Raw genomic sequence first — 25,546 nt, 5'->3', positions numbered from 1 at the left:
TGACAAAATGTTTTATTTACTTCTATGTGTTGTTAATCTATTATTTTAACTAAAATGTTTTACTTGTTACTAGTGTGCACTCTCTAGATGACCAAAAACACTTCTACGCAACCAGCCCTACAGACCGAGCTGAAGCTTGCACAACATTTAGCCTATGAGCACGGATATCGCATGCTCACATGTAGATTGATAGACAAATTCCGCAGTAACCAAAGTCTTGACCAAGTTAATACACAAGGCAAAGACCGGCAAGAGGGAGATAAAATCATTACAGTGACTTATAACCCTTATCGAATCGAGATAGCTAAAAAGAGGTGCAGCCGCATAGCCTACAGAAGATGTGCATCTATATTCACCATCCTAAGTAATGGAAAAGACCAGCCTGACAGAGAAAGACTCCCAGGGGTATATAGCATCCCGATTAAAGATCGCAGATGCGATCGAAACCTGGTATATTTGGGCTCTACAAAAAGATCATTAGGAGTTAGACTGAAGGAGCACGCAGCTGATGTACGGAAGCAGAGGAGCACCACCGCTCTATCCATTTATTCATCCGATCCAGATATAGAGCCGGATTTCAAGCAAGCCAGAATTATACGCACCACGCATCACATGCAACACATCAGGTGGTTAGAAGCTGCCTACATATACTTGGCTAACCTTAGCGGTAGTAACTGCATAAATCAGAAAGAAGAGTTAACGCTATCAGCTGCGTGGCAAGCGCTGATGAGCAATAACCTATGAGTTCCGTCTTGCACTTTAGTGCGCATGCCTAAGAAGACGTAATCGGTTAAACGTGTGTTCAAATTTTGAATTTGGTTTTCTTCAAATGACAGTCCAGAAATTCAAAGCTACCTGATGAAGAACTAGTATTTTGGTTCGTAAACGTAGTAACAAACTATTTGTGTTGATTTCATTTTTGGTCGTCTAGAGAGTGCACGCCGGTAACAGGTAGAACATTTTAGTTAGTACAATCTGGTGTTGAGTCAGTGATATGTAATCTATTATTTTATTCAATAAGTAAACACAACTGATTAACTCTCAATATTTATATTGTTAACATCATGTTTAAAATAGATTTGTTGTATAGAATGAATATTCATTTACTTAATTTTTTGAGTTTCTTCTCTGATAAAGTTCTTAAGTAAAATTTCTTAGATATAAAGATTGAAATTATATATTATTATAAATTTCTGTGATAATGATTAGGGTAAAATTGTTTGATTATAATTTTTTCTAATTATAAATTTACTTAAAATCATTAATATGATTAGAATTCAAATGTTTTAGTATTATCAATATACAATAAAAACATAATAAAATTAAATCTGACATGTTTATATTCATTTAATTTATAATATATATATGTACTGTACAGTACATACATGTTTTATAAATGTATCTCTCAAATAATTGATTAGAACCCATTATTATCATCAAAGGACACATGTTTGATTCTCACTCAAAGCTGAACTTTTTTCTGAGAGACATAATTGAAATTATACATTATTATAAACATTTTAATTAGTGTGTTGGATTTTATCTTTATGATAATGTTTGTTAACAGATTAGTTTTTCAATAATTTTACAAATAAGATTTATTCATCATCATAAAGATTAAGAAAAATCTTTATTTGAACACACCATTACAACGTTATACTTATGAAAAATTGTTGATATTCGATATAAATGAATTATTTCAATGCATACTTTTCTGAGAAGTAATTGTACTGATGATGTGGTTTATCTTAACTTAGTTTTTACATTATAGTTACATTATTTATTTGAAAATTGTATAATTTTTTATAATCATAAATGTTTAATTAAATTGTGATTTCATTTTGTAGGCATTTTATCCTGTTGCAAAATGTGCAAGACAAGTTATTAAAGATAATAAAGCAGAAAATAAAATAAAAATAATTCCAAAAAGATCTACAGAATTAACTGTAGGTCCAGGTAAGTTCTTTAATAATTTAATAGAAATTAACTACGTAGAATGAGCTAAAAGATGTTTTCTCAGATTTAATACAAGTAAGTTTCATTATACAATTCTCAGAAAATAAGATAGGAAGTATATTTATTAGGTGTTGGATTAAATATTTTTTTACTTTTTGAGAAATAATAATAAATTAGTAAAAATTTTTTAGTTTGAAATTTTGATTTTTGCTAGAATTAATGTTATATTTCTTAATTTAGAAAATAATCATGGTAAAAAAAAATGTCCTCCTCCTTTTATCTATCTTGGTAACCGTAGTGTATTTTTAAAAAATACAAAACATTATTTTAAGTTCAAAACGTTTGTTTTTATAAGATTTTATTATTTAAAAACTGGATAATGAATTTTAATCAAAATTACAAAGATAAAAAAGTCCTCATTAAAACATCTATTTCACACCACAGAAAATAGTTCTAACTGGCAAAATTGATCTTTTACTTTAGGCTTCTTCCCTGCTTTGATATGCTAAACACTGTTTCCCATCTTGTGAAATGGATGTTTTAATGAAGATTTTTTATATCTTTGTGATTTTAAATTTATTATCATCACATAAATGTGATGATTTTGGTTTTTATATTGTATATTAATTGTTAAGTACACATTAAAATTTAAACTTTATATTTCTGATTGACTATAGAATTTAAGTTTTGATTGATTTTAGACTATATTTTAAGTTAATTAAACAATGTAATTTTCCTACTCTTTAGACAATTAAGTCTAAAGATTGGTAAATTATTATATATTATTATGCCATATTATGCAAAAATTAATAATTAGAATTAGTTTTAGAATTTAATTTAATGATTTAGATAATTTTAAAGAAAAGATTGTTCTAGAGTAGCAATCAAAACCATAATTTCTGCTAATCATGCAGATATATATTACCAGTTACACTCTCTCTGTGTGCCATATCAGAAATCCTGATGTCAGTGAGCACTTGGCACAGGTTAATAAGTGGTTATTAAGGTGCCAAGGTGTATCCTGGGGGAAGTTACAACCAGAGTGGTTCCCTGTTGCTTTCTTTGGTGCGCGATGTTATGTAATGGGAAATGCTTTCCGGGAGGTGTTGTAAGGGAAATGAGCTCCTATTCAGGCATTACAAACATGGAGAAAACCCAGAAAACTCCACGTGGCCAGCCTGTCCAAGCGTGGCTGGACCCATGACCGAACTACCAGTGTTTAGCGACAAAACCACTCGGCCACTGGTGGGCACCAGTTACACTACCCAGTACTAATCCAAACACTTGCCCTAATTAATTGGCCTATTATGCTATAATTAATAATTAGAAACTAAGTAATTTGGTACTAGAGTTAGATGTTAGGCGTTCTTATCTAAATTAATAATTATAATAATTTAATAATTTATTAAATAATTACTAGTACTAAATAACTTAGTTTCAAGTCATTAATTATAGCGTAATAATAGCCTTATTAATTAAGCCGGGAGATTTTGGATTAGTATCAATACATTGGGCTTTAGGATGTTTATATATATATATATATACACATATATGCTATGCCGAATAAAGCAATAGCTGGCTGAGTGCCATGATGAAGGACAGTGGCATAGCTACATATGTAACAGCCTGGAGCAAGTAGAATTGGTGTGACCCCTTCCTCGGAAGAGGTCTGGCAAATTTATTTTGAACATTTAATTTAAAAACATGTATCTAATTATTTTGATTTAAAACCTTACTTAATTAATAACAATTTATTTGAGATTCGAGGCATTTCAATAATAAGATATCCAGTTTGATATAAATGTAATAATAAAACAAAATATAATTCTTTAAGTACAGAGTACCTAATAATATTTACTACATATTATATAAACTGTATTGACAAAATGTATGCAAGTTTAGTTTCATAACAAATACATAATAATACATAAAAAACTTCAAGATTGTTGTTTTCTGGCTTTTTTATTTGCAAATCGATTAATCACTTTCTCTAGATCAAGTCGACAAGCTATTGTTTTTTTCAATTGATATAGTTAGTAGCCAGAGCTGAGATGGTGTTGTGACATGCTGCTTCTTAAATATGTTTTGGTTAATTTTAGTTTTGAAAACTTTGTTCTGCTGTTGCTGTCGTCACCTGTAAAGTTAAAAAATGAGGGATGCTGCAATAATGTCGGAGAATCTACTTGAGGCTGCAGTGTGAATTAAAAGTAGTTCGGAAACTTGGCTTATACAAGTAATTTCTTTTACCTGACTATAAAAAACATTTTAAATCAAAACAGTTGAGGTCCAAAACTAGACGAAATGTCAGAAGAATATGCCAATTGTAAAAATTCTGATCCTTCCAGAATATTTTTATCATATGATGTAATAAGATATGCAGGTGTTAAGCACTTAAAAGGGGACTTGTCAAACGGATTCAATAGTTAAATCTAATAGTTAATTGATTTGTAAAAGATTTTTGGATTTAATAATTAATGATTTTACAAGTTTCTATTTTGCCCTTTCTAACTTGGTGCCCTCATGATCAGAGGCCGAGCTACCTTGGAGCAGTTTGCTCCAACTGCTCCACGGTAGCTCTGCCTCTGATGAAGGAGTACAGTACATAGGCCATGGACGTAGGAGTCGGCCCCAGCTGGCACCATAAGTAACCAGTTATATCTAAATTTAAATACATCTGGAAGCGAAGACTTGCTTGGAGTCTAGATGGCATAACTGGCAAGGCACTGCATGGTAGCAGTAGTTGCAGGTTCAAGTCTTGCTCTGGGGTAGTTCTTTTCTTCCAGAATGTTCTAAATTATTTAATAAATTATTAAATTATTGTAATTATTAATTTAGATAAGAGATGGCACCTAATGTCTAACTCTAGTATCAAATTACTTAGATTTTAATTATTAATTGTAGCATAATAGTCTGATTAATTATGGTGAGCATTTGGATTAGTATCAATACATCAGGCTTTGGGATGTTTATATATATATATAACACACACACACACACACACTACCCAGATTTCCATTTGATCTTCATTTCCAACATGTTAATTTAAATTATATAATCATATACAGTGGAACCTTGCTTAATGAGCTCCTCGTATAATGAGCAAAGCAAATATGAAAAAAATGACTCTCTTAACGAGCGACATTTCACATAATGAGGGACCAGGAGAGGGAAAGTCCTGAATTGTGCACATGCTCCATTAGTCTGTGTTTAGCACTCGTTCCACTAGTATCTTATTGTCACTTGTGATCACACATTTTTCCAAACTTGTGTTCACACATATTATGTATAAACATTAACAATCATAGCTCGTTATATAATAAACACGCCAAACAATATGCCAAATTCTTGGGCTATGTAAAAGCTATAATTAAATATTAGAAATTAATTAATTTGACTAGAGGTAGGCAGTTATGCTTCAAGTTTGTATTAAAATTTAATAATTATAAATAAATAATTTTTAATTTAGACATTTTTAAAATTTATTTGGAATTAATAATTAAATTTAATACGAGATAGCAGCATAACTGCCTACCTCTAGCAAATTAATTAATTTCTAATATTTAATTATAGCCTTTATATAGCCCAAGAATTTGGCATATTGTTTGGCATGTTTATCAGACATATTATCTGTGATGTTTTTTGTTTTCTGCAAATCGTATTCTCATTTTAGGTTGGTTCATTCTGCGCTAGAAGAAAAGATGATGATGATTCATGCTCCTTAATAATGTATATTGTATAATTTTCTTTGAATAAACATTATATATAAAATATTTGAGTATTTTTTCTGGCATGGAATGCATTATTGTATTTTACATTAATTTATATGGGAAAAATTGTTTTGCTTAACGAGAGTTTCACATTACAAGTAAGACTCTGGAACGAATTATGCTCGTTAAGCGAGGTTCCACTGTGTGTTAATTGGATAATTAACTTGAAGAGCCTTGGATATAGATATCTCTTGTCATAACTCTGTATAGATAGTTTAAATTACATAGTTTAAATTAATATTATATATGTCTAGAAATGAAGATCAGTTGGAAATGCATTATCATTTATATTATTTGGATCTAATAATTTTTAGGGAAATTGTGTGTATGCTTGGGGGAAATTTTGAGGACTAAAAATATTCTGCATTCTTGATTAGCTGTACTGAAATGTGTTTTTATTTTTCCTATTTTTTTTTTAATTATTCACCTCATATAATCAATAAATAGGTTACTTTAAGTGAAATTATCTTAATTATCATACTAATTACATTACAATTAGTCTATTTATAATTTACCATTTCTTATTTAACATTGAGGAACATGATCAAAGTCTAGATGTTGAGGGTCTGCTACCCTCAACATCTAGACAGTCAACTGAAATGGATTTTATTCTAGCTGAAAGCAATGAAACAGCACAGCCAAGAAAGCAGAGAAAAAAATCTTTAGCAGTGTTAGAGAATGTAACTGAGATTGCAAGTACAAAGTTGGGCAAAGACCAGGCAATATGAAAACAATGATTGAAGAAGTCATTGTTGATTCTTCTCAAGAAACACAAATTCTTGATATTGCAGAGGCTCTAGAACAGGTTGGAATTGGAACTGATCAGACATTATAGCAAGCTGTTGATTTAGACTTTGCATCAGATTTTGCGGCAAGATTGGGCCATTAGTTATTCCTTTAGTCACAAATACAAGATTCTCTTCTCAAATAGCACTTGACCTGAACATTCAACTAACTTATTTTGATCTTGGATTGCTGTCATATGTACCAAAGTTGTTTGGCTTTACACTTTGAATGTGAAAAAGTTGGTAGTAGAAACAAATTTTAATTTAGTGACTATTGCCATAATGGAAAAATAAAGTTTTATTCTACCTGCTGTCATGAGGTTCTTGAACATTCTGCATGAAAAAACTCAACTATTCAAGAATACTTAAATAACATCTGAAGGTACAATAGTTTGTTGTCATTTGCTTTCTTCATTGTCAATGAGGCCATAGTTCATAAGGGCTGCAGACCATACATGTTTAAGATTGATGGGTGAAGCCTCATTGGGCTGCAATTTGAAAAAATTGTAGACCTATAAATTCCCATTGTCGTTCATCCTTCCTTCCTTAATCTTGAGAATGGTGTTAGATAAATGAAATTTAAGACCAGATATAGAAAGTTAGGGGCAGAGGCCCTGATTAACTTTACATGAACTTCTGATGCAAACAGGAAGTCACATTATTTTAATTAAAAAATTTTTCCCTGAAAGGAGTTAGTTAGATGACAGGCACGACTCCATTGTTAACGGAAAAGTATGATGTACAGGGGCAAGACACTATAGTACTAATTTCAGGTGGAGAGCATATATTTGAAAATTAAATAAATTAAAAATATGATTAAAAATTGCAGCCTGGCATTGTGACAATATCACAATAAATAATTGCTCATTACAAATATGGTCCTCTATTCTGACAGACCTGAATAATGAGCTTGTGCTCAGCTTTGCATTATAGACACTGCAGAAGCAACAGACATCAGAATGTCTAGAATGTAACTTGCAATCTAGAGCTAATGATGATGCTGCATGACATGATTGCTGAGGTGATCAGAGCTGAAGTTATGCTCATCAGGAACCTTGACACTAAAAAGGGTTAGTTAATGGAAGATGATTAGTTATACCTGGTATGTTTAACAACACAATGTTGATCCTTACAAGTGAACACCATGAAACTATTCACAAGTTTCCTTGAATATCATTAACTCCAAGTGATGACACTTCTTTTATGATTAAATTACTTAAAATTTGTCATGGTGAATGCCAGGAGGATGGTAATATACAGAAGTCAAGGACAGACTCAGTAAAGTTGGTATTTATTTACTAGAACCAATTTTCAGTCATGGTATGCTTTATGCAGCCCTTTCTCAATCCAGATTATAAAAATTCTGTAGCAATAAAAATTTCACATCCAAATCTCAATGATTGTATTTGCCTTGGAAGGATGGACTCAAAACATTGTATTTCAATTAAAATGGCAAATGGTATTTTTACAATTTAAAAAATAAGAAGAAACAAAGTCGTCTTCAATTCCATCATGTCCAATCATCGAGAACAAAACAATCTGCCTTTGATGAGATGACCTTTTATTTAAGATGATGCCTCTGCATAATTTTTTAAAACAATTAACTGATAATATCATCAGTAAACATTTTAACTGTTTTACATAATTTTGCAGAGGCATAACCTTAAATAAAAGATCATCTCATCAAAGGAAGACTGTTTTGTTCCTGATGATTGGACATGATGGAATTGAAGACGACTTTTTCTTCTTACTTTTTAAATTTCAAAATAAATTTGAATGTTCGACTATTGTTAGGTCTAAGAGTTTTATTTGTGAGGTGATTGGCATGAAGTGGGCTGCCACTATTGTCACCATCAATCCAAATCCTTGCCAGTTGAAAAGAAGCCTCAGGGCACCAGGAACAGGCAGACCCAAATCATATATTGATGGACCCAGAAAACACTTGCTGTATTGATGATTTTTGCATTGAATGACAAATTTTAAATGAGTTCTTTGATTGTATTGTAATTGAATAAAACCACCAATTTCAACAGGTTCCTACTAGTAGGCTTTACTTGTAAAGTAAATATTACAGTCAAACCTGTTTTTATGCGGGGGATAGGGACCGCATAAAAGAAAACGCATAAAAAAAATCGCGCGAAACTTCACGAGTGGCTATAAAAAATAGTTTTCGCAACACAATTAAAAAAATATTTTTTTTTTTATGCGGTGAATAGGGACCGCATAAAAAAAGTCTCACGTAGAAAATAACTCGAAACCGTACGAAATAACTAGGAATTGCTTTTTTAACTCCTTGGACCTTTTTCTGCAACACCTAATGGGGAAAAAAATCCTCTAAGAATTTTAATTTTTATATTAATTAATTATTTCCACTTAAAACGAATCTAACATTAAAAAGTTAAAAATAATCATTAAATAATGATTTTATTTGAAAAATATAGCTGCAGGAAGTGTTATTTCATTTAACAAGGCGTGAAATTTCACACCTGCAGTCTAAAGCTGGAGGGGAGCTAACTTACCGCATCTGTTCAAATATAACATAATATTTATGGTTTTTATGCTATTAAAATAAGAGGGGACCGAAAAAAACGTATGAGAAAAAAATTTTACTGAATAAAAAATGAAAAAACCTGCTGATGTCATAGAAAACATCCAATAGAGTTATAAAAAATTTTACAGGAGTCAATTATGTTCCAATTTGATTGAAATTTTCATATACTGCACACAAAAAAAAATCGCACAAAACAAATCGCACAAAACAAAGTCGCACAAAACAAGTCGCACAAAAAAAATCGCACATAAAAAGAGCGCATAAAAACAGGTTTGACTGTATATGGTTGAAAACAATTAGAACATTCCAAAGAGGTTTCATTTACAATATTTGTATTTGTTTAGCAAGAGTTTTTTTATTTTATGAAACTTATTTTTCAGATTCATTAACTAAGTTTTAGAAGTAAATCAATTGAAGACTTAAAAAAAATTAATATATGATTAATTTTTTATTGACTAAAATTAGATGTTAAATTTTTTAATTCTGTAAAATTTAGGTAATTATATGTCTTGGTGTAAATATTTTATATGTAGTATAAAAATGTAACAAGTTATTTTATAAAGTAAAACTTAACTCTGAAAATTATGTTAAAATACTGTTTGAACATTTTTTATTTATACATGCTTCTACTGTATATATTGAAATGAAATTTATATATTTTTATAGATAACGATTTACCAGAAAAAGCTAATATACTTGTTGCTGAAGTATTTGACACAGAATTAATTGGAGAAGGTGCTTTAGAAACATTTAGTCATGCCTTGAAATATTTATTAGAGGTTAGTGGATTTAAATTAGCATTAATTACAGTAAAACTCTCATTTAATAAAATGGATACTACTTTAACAAAAATTTTCAATCTTTAATTCAGAAAGATGCAATTATTGTGCCTTCATCAGCTGTTGTGTATGGCCAAGTTATACAATCTGATATGGTTCAAAAATGGAATCAGTTATCTCCTATTGTTTTGGATGAACAGACAACAATATTACCACCATGTCATATTAAATCCTGCACAGGTGCTGCTGCTGTACATGATCTACAGCTCAATCAACTTTCTACTGAAGATTTTATTCCTATTACTGAACCAATGGAACTTTTCAGGTTTTTCTAATTTGTATAGATATTTATTTAATAGTGTTTTTTGCCAATTTACTAATATATACTATATTTTATAATGAATATAATATATTTATAATCAATTAACCTATTGTTTCAGGATTAACTTATATTTAATTAATCTTTTAATACTAAATATTATAAATATCACATTTAGTATTTTAATGGAGACCTTAATATTTATAAGCAAGATCGTTATTCTTGCTGTACATCATTCCAAATGTAAAATATATTTTTCTAAAATTTTATATTTATTGCATTAATTTAATTTAATTTTTCAAATTCATTTTTATATTTTATTTTATTTTTATTAATTTATTAACTGCAAAAGCTGAAACTAGTGATGTTTACATTGAGATATTACATACACTTTTTGAAGACTTTTTATACAGAAGTGATGTAAACTTTACAAGAATGTTTATCAATTTTATTAATAAAATTGATAAATTTAAATAAAATTTTATTAATTTTATTTAATTAAATTATTTTTAATGAGTGCCATCTTCTTCTTCAATGCTGCCGAATGGCATTTGCGACTTCGTATTGATACTGTTCTCTGTCTAGCACTGTGTGTAGAATTTTTGCTGTTGTCGTGTGAAGCCAGATGTTGATGTTGTTTAGCCAGGCCGTTTTTGGTCTTCCTTGGTGTTTCTTGCCTTCAATCCTGCCCTCCAGGAGGAGTGGCAGTAGATGATAATTTTGGTGGTTCCTAGTGATGTGGCCTAGGTATTTGCATTTCCTGCTGCTGATAGTTTTGCCTCAGGTCCTGGTCCATGTGCATGTCCTGCAGGACCTGTGCATTGGTTATCTTGGCTGTCCATGGGATTTTCAGCATTCTTCGGTAGAGCCACATTTCAAAGGCCTGGAGCTTTTTTGTAGTGGCTGATGTTAGAGTCCAGGTTTCTACACCATATAGCAGGATTGGCCAGATGCAGCATTTCAATGTGTGTAATTTAAGTTTGTTTAAGCTTCTGTTGGTAAGGAGTGTTTTCCATTTGGTGAATGCCTGCCTGGCTTGTTCGATTCTGCTCTTGATTTCGGCCTTGTGGTTCAGCTGGTCATCAATGAGTACTCAGAGATACTTGAAGCGGTGTACTTGCTTCAACTTTTCATTTTTTAATTTGATCGTGATTTTGCTTGGAATTCTGTGACCTTCATCACCTTTGTTTTCTTTTTGTTGATTTTGTAGCCCTCATGCTTGGCTTTCTGTGTCCACTTCGTTCAGGATGATCTGTAAATCTTGTTCGGAATCCGCTATTAGTGCTGTGTCATTGGCATATCTTAAGTTATTGATGTATTGTCCGTTAACTTTTATGCCAATGTTCTTGTCGGCCTGTGTTTGGTCGAAAATCATTTCTGAATAGATGTTGAAAAGAATGGGAGATAATGGACAGCCTTGCCAGACACCTTTTTGTATTGGGATTGGGTCTGTCAGGTCGCTGTCACAGCGGAGCCGGGTTGTTTGATTCCAGTAAAGAGTTACAATGAAGTTGATATCGTTGTTTTCAAGCCCAAGTTTTCTCAGTTGGTCAATTAGGCGATCATGGTCTACTGAATCGAAGGCCTTCTTGTAGTCAATAAAACATATGTACACTTCTCTTTGATGTTCATAGCAGCTCTGTAGCAATGTTTATAAGCAGAAAATTGCCTCTCTGGTGCCTAATCCCCTGCAGAAGCCAAACTGTGTGTTTCCTAGTACATTTTCACATTTGCATCATATTCTTTGCTGAATCACCTTGAGAAAGACTTAGCACTTGGCTCATTAGGCCGATCAGCCCAAATCTTTGCATTTTTGGCTGGCAGCCCGTTTTGGTAGGGCCACAAAGATTGATTGGAGCCAGTCAGATGGAATAACATTGTTGTAGATTTGATTGAACCATTTCGTTAGTTGCGGGATGTTGTTGTAGTCTAGTTGCTTCAGCAGTTCCACGCGAATCTGGTCAGGTCCACAGGCCTTGCCTGGCTTTGCTCTTCAGATGGCATGTTCCACTTCAGATGTTAGTATCTGGAGATTGTCTTTCTGCACTTGTTGTTGCATTTCTGCTGGTTTTCTGTTGGTGTCAAACAGATTGTATATATAATTCTTCCAGATGTCAAGTTTGGCTCGTTTGCTTATTATAAGTTGATTGTTGTCTGTATATAAGCTTGGGATAGGAGCCAGTTTGTAGATGCTTCCAGCTTTTTTGAGCTTCTTGTGCAGGTTAAAGTTATCATTTTTCTCAATTAGGTCTTCGATTTCTGCACACTGCTCTTCCATCCATTTTTCCTTTGCCTTTTAGATTTCTTGTTTGATCTTTTGTTGTATTTCTTTGTATTTTTCCCGTTTGTTGTTGCTTTTGAGTGTTCTCCGCTTGTGTATGGACCTTTTGGGTTTTGTCTGACGTCTCCACTGAAATCTTTCTGCCATGCGTGGCCCTTCTGGGAGTGTATAGCTCCCAACAGCATAGTTTTCAGTTTCTCAGACGTACACAAACACTCTTGACATGTTAAGGCACCATCTCTCGAGAGAGAATGCGTGCCATATAAAAATTTATAAAAAAATTAAATTTATTTTCTTAATTTATTTCAATTAAATAAGCATTTAATATCTGAATTGATTTTCTTGTTTCTAGGCTTATTTTGTAGACTTTTTCATTAATTTAAAAAATATTTACTGACAATTTGAAATAATTAACAATTTCATTACATATTTATATTTAGAGCCAATTCAGTTTTTCTACTTTATGGGATATTGGAAAAGTATTGATAAATATAAGTATAGGAAATTGAAAGTACTTTGTTTTATTAAATCTGTTTATATATGGCAATAATACTGCAATAGTTCTCTTTTTGTTTTATTAATTTTGAATTAATCATTACAAAATTTATTAAGCAATTGTTGAACTTAATATCTCAAATACTATAGTAGAGATAATAGAGACTTATAATGCTGCTACTGGTAACATCAAAACGACACATCTATCATCAGAATGCAACTTTATTACTGCTATGCATTTCGGCACACACGACTCTCGTCAGCCATACATAAAAATATATAGAAATGTGCAACAAAAAATATGTTTATATACAATTGAAATAACCCGAAAAGTTTACGACTCTTGTAATGGAGTCTTAAACTTTTTGAGTTATAGCAGCAGGATAAGTCTGTTATCTCTTCTATAGTATTTGAGAGATTAGCTTCAACAATTTTTGAGACAAGATGCTCTTTTATAATTTATTAAGCAAAATTATAAAACAGATTTCCGTCATAATGGGTGCATTGCCTGTTTAAAGCAAGTTTAATTCAGCTGGATAAGTAAATGAATGACACAGCCTGTTTTATTTCAAATGGATTGTCATTGGTTTACTTATGTGCTCAATGATTTGGTATTATTCTGATTTATGTTTGCTTTATTTCTTTATTTGAAATTATATAATTTTAACATATAGTACAAATTGTCTAGGTTTATGTTAAGTCAAAAGTATGTCAAATTTCAAGAATTAGTTTAGAGTTACTCTATATTTTGTCAGATAAATTAAGTCTTCAAATACATTTTAAATTATCATTAGAAAATTAAAATTATTTAATTAATTAAACAGGTTTGATTTTACTGGTAAAACGCCCCTAAAATTAAATGAAGAAAATAAAGTAACTGCAACAGCTCTAAATTCTGCTGAGTGCCAAGCACTTTTCATGTGGTGGGAGTTGAAGATGGATATGAATGGAAAGATTGTATTAAATTGTGCTCCATATTGGGCTCATTCAAATCCATCAAACATGCAGGTTTGCAGTTTTGTAAGCTAATACTTTTTATTTTATTTTAATAAAATGATAAAATATAATTTTTGATGATAAATTCATTTATTTTAAAAGTGGAGAGATCATTGGATGCAAGCTGTTTATTATTTACCATCAATACTGGATATAAGAAAAAATGAAAAATTCATTCTTCATTCGTATCATGATGAATACAGCTTATGGTTTGATGCTTATAGGTATTTTATAAATATAAATTCAAAAACTAATTTATGAAGATATAATTTTTGTATGTATGAAAATTTAATAAAAAATATTTTGTTTTTATAGATTAGAAAAGAGTGAAAGCTACACACTTATTTCAAGACCTGTTTGCACTTGTGGAGCTCATATTGCATTTAGTCGAACAAGACTGGCTATGCTGAATGACACATCTTTAAATCAATTATATACAAAAGCAATTAAAAAAGTAAAGTAATAATTCTTTAGATGATAAATGTTATATATGTTTTGTTATAACACCATATATTTTTAGGTGGTGAAAAGTGATTTAAATTGTCTTTGTGTAGGTGATGGCAGTTTATTGCCTTTAATGACAGCTTTATTAGGAGCAAAAAAGGTTTGTTTTTTTTTTCTTATTGTTAATAATGCCTATATTATACACAGCAGTTATAAATAATTTTTAAAAATTTTAATTATATTAATATACATATAAATACAAAAATTATTTGTCAAAACTTTTACAAAAACTTTTTAGTCAGTTATTTAAATTTTATTTGAAAGTTTTTGTTTTTAAATTTTATATTTATATATACAATACAATACTATTAAAGTAACTGATTCAGTATTTATTAAAGGAGCATTTCGACTTTGTTATAACCATCTTCAGCTTTAAATAATATACAAAGAACAAAGTTATCTAGAAAATTAATTCTTAAATTTTTATGTAATAAAACATTAGAACATTTCTTTAATAAACAAGTCCTGTATGAATACAGGATATCCATTTAACATGTCTCTAGAGGCAAAGGAGATCTTTCTAGCATTGCACAAGTGTAAGCATGTGGTGCATGCTTATTACAGCACTAAAGTAACTTATGCTTAAATATTTATTTAAAGGACAAAAGATTAATTCATTATTATTATAGCATTTTTAAAAATTAATTAATCAGCAAAATTGATGTGTGACAATTGCATGGTAAATCAGTAGCAATACTTGTATATATAAATTTTTCAAACATTACGCCAAGATGCAAATCAAAAGCAATCTTGAATAATTATACTGCAACATACAATGCCAATGTCTCAACATGATACAATCTGCTAGATTATAGAATAAGGCAACATCTTACACTCATGAGCAATACTGTGAAATGATAATTTTATGCTGAGAAACAAGGAAAGCAACATGTAAATTTCATGAGTGGTTTCAAACTGCACCAATATATATTCAATGCATATGATGATTTGCAGCTGATTCAGACTAGTAGTTTGTTAGGAGTAATGGATCTGATTATGCTTGTCTTAATGCTTGACCATTTACAACTTTGTATTGCCACTAAAGGCAGTTGTTTAAAAATGCTCTCTAATAAAATAAGGGTCACTTTTTGTATCAATATCTGCAATGTCGGTTTATTCTTTATAGTCAGAGATTATTTTTTAAAATAAACATCATCATCAAACCTGATATATTTTAAAGCTATCATCCAACTAATGCCGAATATTATCGGGCTAGAAATGGCTATAATAATAATAATTTATAAGAGAATTTGGCACTAGAGTTAAGCGTTAGGCACCATCTCTTGATAAATTTTAATAATTATAGTTTAATTAAATTATTTAAATTATTCTTCTTAGTCATAGAAAATCTTTATCATTGTACAGAATTATTTAAGGTTTGGTCAGAAATTAGACAGGATATCATTTGTAAATTAATTATCAATATGGAAAGTTGACTTCTTCATGTAATTCAGGCCAAAGGTGGTCCAACAAAGTTCTGATTTGACTCTTTCTGAATGTTTTATTTCATGTCAACTTTGAAATGGTTTTGCCATACAACACAAATTTACAATTTGTAAAACATACATAATATTTTCTTCAAAAGTTTTTGATGGATTTAATGAAAAATTAAGTCTTAAAAGTAAAATTAATGTTAATTTAATTTTTACATATTGATAAGATGATGATAAACTCAAAAGTTCAAAAAACGGGCTATGTCAACTTTGAAATGATCTTGACTGTACTTGTAGTTAATAGTGGTGCCAAGTTATGTTTGTTTTAGTGATTTATGTTTTGTTTATATTATAATTAGAAATGTATGTATTTATACATGTTAATCAGTAATCTTGGATGATGATATTATTAATATGTAAATATTTTTGAGTTGATTAGACATACTTCCTATTTTATTTGTGCCAATAGTGGCATCCATTTGTTAAGCAGTATTTCCATTTGTTAAAACAAAATTCTATTTATTTATTTATTTATATGTTTTAAAAGAATTTAGTCATATATTCTAACTGGACTTTCTTAAAAAATCACTTTGAAACATTTTTTATACTTCAGAAGTTTATTATCTTTTATTATATTCTCACTAATGTTTTTGGATGTCTTTAACATCCATCAGACAACCTTTACATGGAAATTCATAAGTTAAATTCCAAAATTTTTTAATATAAAATCCAAACTGACAGCCACAAATTCTAAAAATTCAAAAGTTTAGAACAAATTAATTTATGAGTTTCCATGTAAAGGTTGTCTGATGATGGATGTTAAAGACATCCAAAAACATTAGTGAGAAAAATAATAAGTTGGTGGTGCATAAAAACAGGAGTTTGAAGTTTTTTTTTAATTTATCTTTTTTAATAAAGTTTCTTAAAAATGTAAAATTTAAACCAGAAAATTAAAAAATTAATTGATAGAGTTGAGATTTAATGATAACTCAATACTAGTTTATTAAAAATCAAGAAAATCATGCCATTTTTGGTTTAAAACATGCACTGAAAATTTTTTACTGATTTATATATATATATATATATATATATAAAACAAATAAAAAGTACAAGAATTTGTACAAAAAACAATAGAGCTGTCTATAATTATGTTATTACATTGAATATTCAATGTTTCTGATAGTTTGACTTGCTTTATTTCAATTTTGTTTTTGTCTGGAATTTTAAGAATGAAAAATTGATATAAATAACTAACGTTACACTTAAGGTAAATAACAGATGAAATTATTATTTTTCTAATACAAGTTCTTTCAACAATATGAAATGAAGGTGAATTTTCAAATATTACATTTATGTAATACTAGCAGACCCGGCCACGCATTGTTGTGGTTCAAAATATATCTATTATAAATGTATAACACTTCCCCCGTGGGAGAATTTCAAAAAATCCCTTCTTAGTGGACATTCTGTTGATGTACCCTATTAAAACGCAATCAAAAACACAAGAAACCACATCTAAAATAGTATAAATAGAAGCCAAGTTCTTCACGGTAAGCCATAATCCTGTCCATATCCCCCCAGTGGAAGGAATTTTGACATGTATATTATATAAAAACACGTGCGTATTCGAATGCAATGTTGTGTCAAAATTTCAAAGGAATCAGTAGGAACAAACGAACATTACATTTTTATTTATATAGATAGATAGAAGATGATCTACTTTAGTTCATCCTCACAGAAAAGCATAATGCCTCACAGAAAAGCAAACTTAGGTTGTTGTACTGCTGCGGAGTTAGCGTCATCTGTTGGACATGAAAGCCTTAATCCTAGATGATATCTTTTAATTTATACAAATGTTTAACGGAATAATATACAGCCTGTGTCCACCCTGAAGATTCATTCTAAATATTGGTGAAAGAATTTTTGAAATTGGACGAGTAGTTTTGGAGATTACCTGCTACATCCAAACTTACTTACTTTATAATATTAGTATAGATGTAATACAAAACTGAAATATATATACGTAATTTTTCTAATGATAATGTTAGCAAACAAAGTTTCTCAAGAAAATTGTTAATGTTAGAATCATTAGAAAAATTATGTTTATATATATTAATCTAATATTCTAAATTATAAATTAATAATACAGTAAATGTATAATGTATTGTCATACATGTATGAAATGTGTAACCTATACATAAGAAAAATGTAGCACTTTAATTTAATTTCATTCATACTTTATTGAAAAACATATAAGCAAATTTATTACTTTTACATAATTAAAATTTTAATATCATTATATATAATATAATATAATATATTATATATAATATTTGTACATTTTTTGTATATTTATTGTCCTTTTAAATTTATAAATAAAAATGCATTTTTGTTGCATTGTTTAGACGATTTGAAAAAAATAACTGTTTTTTAATTGATTAGTCTTGTAAAATTGCTAGATAAATACTCAGTTTACATTTTAATTAATGCAGCCAGTCTCTATTATTGCAAAGTTTAAAAATCATTCAAAAAAGAAAGTCCATTTTAAAAATTATTTGAATAGCCCGTAATTTATTTAAAAGCTAAAATATAAATAACAAAATAATTATTTATAGTTATGCTATCAATTTTCAAGCAGTATTTTATTGAAATAGAATATATTCATTAATTTAATGAAGTAGAATTGACTCAAATGAAACATTGAATATAATTAATGATATTGTTAATTGTAATTGTATTTTATGTATCCTTTGGATTTATATAGGTTTATACTGTAGAAAACCAAGGCTTAATAGATAAAGTAATCAGATCTTATGTAGATGTAAATTCGGTTAATAATAAAGTTGTTGTCATAAAGAAAAATGCAATAGAATTAACAAGAGACGATGTTGAAGGAAATGAGGTAAGTTTTCTATCAAATTTTATTTATTTGTTTCTTTATTAAATATTTTGTCAGTTCTAATTGAATATTATATAAAAATCTGATTGATTATTTTAATACAACAGATTGATATTCTGATGGGAGAACCATATTTTATTTCTTCAATATTACCTTGGGATAATTTACACTTCTGGTACGTTCGTTCAAGTTTAGAACCACTGTTGTCTTCTTCTGCAATTGTTCTTCCAGGCAAAGCAATGATTAAAGGTGTTGCTGTTCAGTTTCGAGATCTTCATAAAATTCGTGCTCCGGTTGAATCAGTTGAGGGATTTAATTTATCATCATTTGATAAATTAATACAGGTAAAATTTCAACTAATCAAGTTTTTGTTTTTATTCTCACATATTCAATTAAAAATAGTGTTTCCTAAAATGGACTTTGTGGAGTGCTAAGGCTCTGAAATTGAAGTTCTAGGGCTTCACAAATCTTTTAAAACATTTTTAAAGTTAATAAATCAAATACATTTTGTTTTTTTATAACTATTTTTAAGCAAGCAATGATTTATTTGAGTTTTGGCAGTGCATCTGAACACGGTAGTTGCACTTTGGTCTTACATGCATCATTCATACAACTGACATTTCAATGAATGATAAAAAATAAAACATTAGAGCCTCATTCTTTCTCTATCACTTGTACAAATTTATAGCAAATGATGATGCTAATGAGTTAAGGATTCTGCAAAAAATTTTCCTCACTTAAGGCCCCTACTTTACTGAGAAGTTAGGGAAACACTGAATAAAAAATGATTTTGTGTACTTTATTTGACATGACAAATATCAAGAATTTAAATTATTTGAGGAGTATAATTTAAACTATATGCACTGTATAATTTTATTTCAAAAAACAAAATTTGGAACGAAATTGTATATGTAAAACTCATGCTGTAAAAAATTCATGTAAAATTCATTGACACAACATATATTTATTTTTCTAATAATTTAAATACATGCTGTATCACCTTTCAGCATGATCTACTGTATATTCTAATTTGTACTCTACTTAATTACAAATATAATATTCTATAATGTTTAATTTAAACTTGCACATTACTATTAAATTTTAAAAATAGTACAGGTTACTTTATTTTTATTTTAATAATTTTAAAGATAATGATAAGGAAGTATTGTAGATATACAGATTATCCTACTCAGGGCTGTCCCTTTAAAATTGCAAATAACTTTGCACCATGTGCATGTAACAATATGAAATAGGGCTCAAAATGTTCACTATTTCATGCAGAATTGATTGCATGCCATAAAGAAGAGCAAGGTTAGCACCAGTATGGAAGAAATCCAATCATTGTTTGAAATAGGGTCATCTTGACTGGTTTGTGACCACTGCACTTACTTGATTTCTTTCTATCGAAACATTTGAAAGCAAAGTTTATGCAGACAAACCCAGAACTATTGGACCTGAAAGAAAAACATCCAGTGTGAAATTGCTGCCATTAACAATGACATGCTGCAGAGAACAATCACAAATACGGAGTAACTTGCATTGTATGTGGAAACTTTCCTCACCTTTTGTAATGTGGATTTGTTTGATATTAAATAAGGTGGGTTCAGCTTTTACAGCTTATCTTTACATTCCATTACTTGTTTTAGGATTATTTGCAATCTTGAAGGTCAATCCTGAGTGGGGCACTGTATTTAAAATATTCTATTTAAATGCTTTATTTTAATTCAAGACACCAATTTCTTAATATTTTTAGTTTATAATAAGTACAAATATTTTCCAGTTTAAATGTATTAATTGAAATATGACTATTTGAACTTATGGCCAATTTCACATAACATGTAATATAATATTTTAAAATTTAATTATATAAAATGCAATGATTAATATAATGGATAATTAACAATTTTTAATTTTCCTAATATCACTTCTTATCTGGTTAAGTTTTTCATGTATTAATTCACAACACTTGATTCAATGGTAATTTTATTTCCAGACTTATTACACCAAAGACAGGGTTCTTTTAATACTCTTTTACATTATTAGCTTGCATTTCTCTAATATGCATTTCAGGCATAAGCCCCTCTTCAGTTCAAATTAAATTATAAAATTTTGTTCATTAACACACATACAAGTGTTGATTAAAATTTTAATCTAATTTAATTGAAGTTATTTGCTTACAATTGTTGAGAGATAAATCTTAATTCTAAGTTCTTTATTTTTTATTCTTAACCACTATCAATCACTGATTACCACTATTCACTTCATTGTACATTCTCTTATTAAGCTCCCCATTGAAAAATAATCATTACCCGAACTATCAATTTGTATTCCTGTATTGTTGTTTATTCTATTCTGATTTTTTAATTTTATTATTTCCATATGTTCATGCAATTTTTATTTGTTTTTAGCAGTTTTTACTGAATATTTTTCACAATTACAGTGAACTTATGTAAAACACAAATTTTACATAAGTTCACACAATTTTTTTGTTGTATTATAAATACAACAAAAAAATTGTGACTAGTATTCATACAAAATTCTAATTTTGTTGTTCAGAGGTGTATGTTTTCTTCTTCATTTTCTAGGCCTACGTTTAAATTTACATAAAATTGTCTGATGATGCATATCTTGATAATACAGTTTTTTATAATGCAGAATGTATCCCATGTTGTATAGGACTCCAATGTATTATGATTACAATGCTTTGAAACTGCTGAATATTGACTTTTATATATTATAGAATTTATATCCTCTTTTAATCGTATTTTAAGATATTTACTTGTTTTACCTAATATATTTTTTGATTTAAACAACTACAAATTAAATTTATGCATTGCATGACATTTAAACAAATAATTGCTCATTTATATTCTTTTAAAAAGTACCTGGAAAGTCAGGGATTTTCATTAGTGTTTGGAAAAAGGCATGGGAAGTCAGGAAATTTGTTTTGTTGGTTACCTTGTTGATTTTGTTTACTGACAGTATGGCTAACCAAGTGTGGCTGTCTGCAGACAGCAAGAAGTATTGTGGTACAATGCAACTTAGGAAAAGGGGTACAGAATATTTTCAGGATCCAAAATTTCCCCAAAATTATAATGCACAAAATATACAAGCATACAACAATATCAATTGTTGTTTTTAAATTTTAAAACTGCTATATTAATAATACAATATTATAAGTTTGAAAGAAAAATCTCTAAAACTCTTAGTGTGTTAAAATGTTTCAAAATATTTTAAATCAATTATCAATTTACACTTTCAATTTGAGGGCAGGTGTTAATGAACTGATAAAAAAAATGATAAAAACAACTTAATATTAATTTAAATGGTATTATTTATCATTTTAATAATTTCTGATACCTTTTTCCTAGTTTTTCCCAGTATAAACTTTGGAAAATTTATTAAGGGACAAATTTAATAAATTTATACTTTTGTACATGGATTTTACAGAATTTTTTAATAATAAATAATGGCTTTTTTCTTTTTTTCAAAGCCATGAAGTTTTACAGTTATAAGTTAATAACAGGATAAATTATTTTATTTAATAAAACATTTTAATTTTAGTAGAAAAGACCTGCCATAATTCTTTCTTTTTATTTTTAATTTAACTAATTCATCATTATAAAAAATATATAACTCTTAATTAGAGAAAAAACCAGTTACACTATTGCTTTTCCAACTTATTATGTGCGTAGTAAGTCAAGTGATGTTTTATTTTGTTACTGTGCCGTACTGTAAGGGACATGAGGATCAGGGAAAGTTATGGAATTTAAAACAAAAATTTGATAGGAACCCTGTACTTAACATTCAAATGCATGAAAAATTTATTATTTTAATTTTAATATCAACATTTTATTTTCTAGTTAATCTATAAAATATGTAATAGTATCGTCAATTATAATTTGTCTGTCTATTGAAAGATGTTACAATTACATGATATTTTCTCAGTTGACATTAAGGAATAATGCTATAAAATTGTTAAAAATTAATTTTCATAAAAAATTTAATATTCCATCAAAAGAAGTTTAAAAATAAAACTCAGTAACAAGAACTTTTTTTGTAGGAAGCAATAAATATTACCGACGATCCAGTAGAACCTCATCCGCTATGGGAATATCCCTGCACGGCTCTGTCGCAAAGTTTCGAGATGATGATGTTTGACCTGACAATACCAATAGGAAATACCATATGCGAATCCATTGGTTGTATTAATTTACAGAGGTGAGAATACAAAGAAAATAATGAAGAATAACTTGTTATATTGCATTTAAATATATTAACTTTTAAATGTAGATACAATGTGGTTTATGGTAAGCAAATTCAAAATAACATATTCCAAATTGAGATAAAATTTATTAAAAAAATAAAAATTTAAATGAAATTGAATTGAAAATTCTGAATATTTATTTATTTTATAAATGTTCAATATAAGTTCTTCTGTATGATTGTATATCAATGAAATAATTCAAGTTATTTTATCAGAAAACATTTTTATCTAGAAATAAAATGTTTACAAACATCAATAACTTGGTTACTAGCAAATTTTAATATATTATTAAATATTTTTTCCCCAGAATTAGTTCCATAGGAGAGTTGTATACAACAGTGGTTGCCCACCTTTCTGACCTCACGGATTACTAAACTCACAATTTTGAATCCCGTGAACCACTGTCATGAATTTTTTAAAAAAATGATACAAACATCTATAAAATAATGATCATATTAATAAAGTAAAATGGAACTTTATGAAATTCACTTGTTTAATTATAACAAATTAGTGTGAAGTTTGTTGCTGCTTGTTTGAAATAGGTTTATGGATTCTTGGCTCTTTTCCTCAAAGAACAACAATAACACTCACATTATTTATTGATATATTGGCATTATTTATCGATAAGTCATTTTGTGTTTGTGATTAGAATAAAAACCCCTAATGAGTGAAGAAAAAACAACCAAGCATTTTGTATTTCTTTTGTAATACTTCACATGATCTTGAGTTGATCACTGTCCAAATTTCTCCACAGACCACCCAGTTGGCAACTGCTGGTGTACAACTTTTTGATATTAATATCTTATTGATTATCTGTTGTCATTATTTTAATAGAAACTTTCAAATATTTTTCTTCATAATTTAAAACATTTGTGGTGCACTGTGGCGCATTGATTTAAATATGTAAATTTCTATTTTATGAGAAAAAAATTTAAATCAATTAAATTGCTCTGAGTTATTTTCAAAATATATATAATTGAACACAGATTATAAAGGATCCAGCTGTTTGATATTTTTATCTGTCAAGGCTAAGTAATTTGGCTAGTAATGGGTGGTTAAGTCTCCATTATATGTATTCCAAATTAAATTTTTTTCCATTCTGGAAGTAAAGATCAGCCTTCAGTGGGACTCAAACCTGCAACTCCTGCTTACCATGTGGATGCATTGTCAGACTTGCATTCAATCTTCACTTCACACCAATTTAGATATACAGGTCACTCATGCTTGCAAAAACCCATGCAACTAATCCAAATATGTTATTACAGATATTTTCGTTTTAAACAAAAATCTTTTCACGTTTAAGTTTAATTTTAAAATTAAATTGTATTAATAGTAGTAACATCAAGAGAAATTTCATGTTCAGTGTCATGCACATATTCATATATGATATGGATATACATTCTGGTTTCTTTATATTTGTGTGAAATCTATCAAACAATTGATCACAGAAAATATATTGTTGGCCATCATTTATTAGACAGCAGAGATTCAAAACATACTTCATGAAGCTCAATAAGTTTTATCCAGGGTTATTATCACTATTTGAAAATATGATTTATAATATCCACATTTGTTGTTAAGTTTTAAGCCTTCAATGATAGGAAAACAGACAAATCTGTAGGTGAAGAATGTTATAAGACTAGGACAACAAATCTCCAGTTTGTCATCTTAGTTGTAAAACAGAAATCTACTTTTATCAGTAGCTGATGAGATATTTTGTTGATTTGAATTCTTATAAACTTAGATTTATACTGTAGTTTGTCTTCTCTTAGTACATAAAATTTTTCTAATTATAAAAATTTTGATTTTTTTTTAATATGATTGACAATAAAATAATAATCTTGTTTAATATATTTTTAGTGCTGGTACATGTAATGGTATTGCTATGTGGATGGAGTATAAAATGGATAGTGATTCCACAATTTCTAATGGACCATTAGAAGTAAAATTGGGTGAAGAAATAAAATGGAGTAAGACTACCAGGCAAGGTGTCCACTTCCTTAATTAAGAAACCAATTCATGTTCAGCGAGATCAAAAACGTCACATGAAATATTCAATAGTTTTTAATCCGTCGGTGGGTCATCTGTCATTTAGCTTTGATGCCGTGCACAAATAGATTGTGAGATTTGACTTTGCCAAATGTTTTCAAGGATAACAATGGCTTGATTACCATCAAGCTATCATTTTAAGGAAGAAAATGCATTTTCTTTCTTAAAAACTATGTTAAGAAGAAATACTCAATTGTATGTTTAAACTTAAACATGAATGTTCATTGTATATAATCATGTATTTATAAATATGCAAATTCATCTGTCATATCCTATGCTTCTAAATGAAGTTTCTGATTTTATTTAGTTCAGATCAAAGTAATGCTGAGATGGATAAAAGTGTTTTTCTTTATATAGAATTTTCTAATTTGGGATATTGGTTATTCTTGATTATAAATATTAAATCATAAAAACTGGATGTATTTTATTTTATACAAGTACATGATATACTGATCAATATCAAAA

The 25,546-nt window shown here is 28.9% G+C and overlaps 1 protein-coding gene across 2 annotated transcripts in view; it reads left to right on the top strand.

Annotated features, from left to right (window-relative positions):
• The window catches only part of Art7 (arginine methyltransferase 7), a 35,109-nt gene extending 9,758 nt beyond the window's left edge, over window positions 1-25,351 (top strand). The window contains exons 4-14 of one of the 2 annotated variants that reach the window (XM_067268287.1): window positions 1,848-1,956; window positions 9,726-9,838; window positions 9,931-10,163; window positions 13,758-13,941; window positions 14,032-14,153; window positions 14,245-14,383; window positions 14,450-14,533; window positions 18,631-18,768; window positions 18,873-19,109; window positions 22,829-22,986; window positions 24,893-25,351. In XM_067268287.1, coding sequence (XP_067124388.1) covers window positions 1,848-1,956; window positions 9,726-9,838; window positions 9,931-10,163; window positions 13,758-13,941; window positions 14,032-14,153; window positions 14,245-14,383; window positions 14,450-14,533; window positions 18,631-18,768; window positions 18,873-19,109; window positions 22,829-22,986; window positions 24,893-25,040 — 1,665 coding nt within the window. In that variant the 3' untranslated portion in view covers window positions 25,041-25,351. Of the gene's footprint in view, window positions 1-1,847; window positions 1,957-9,725; window positions 9,839-9,930; window positions 10,164-13,757; window positions 13,954-14,031; window positions 14,154-14,244; window positions 14,384-14,449; window positions 14,534-18,630; window positions 18,769-18,872; window positions 19,110-22,828; window positions 22,987-24,892 lie in introns of both variants that reach the window. The other variant, XM_067268286.1, reaches the window with a different exon arrangement.
• Window positions 25,352-25,546: the final 195 nt, after the last annotated feature.

The sequence above is a fragment of the Centruroides vittatus genome, unplaced genomic scaffold, assembly GCF_030686945.1.
Source record: "Centruroides vittatus isolate TY-2023 unplaced genomic scaffold, ASM3068694v2 contig_3210, whole genome shotgun sequence".
NCBI classification, from domain to species: Eukaryota; Metazoa; Arthropoda; class Arachnida; order Scorpiones; family Buthidae; genus Centruroides; species Centruroides vittatus.
This window is presented reverse-complemented; position numbering and strand designations above follow the sequence as displayed.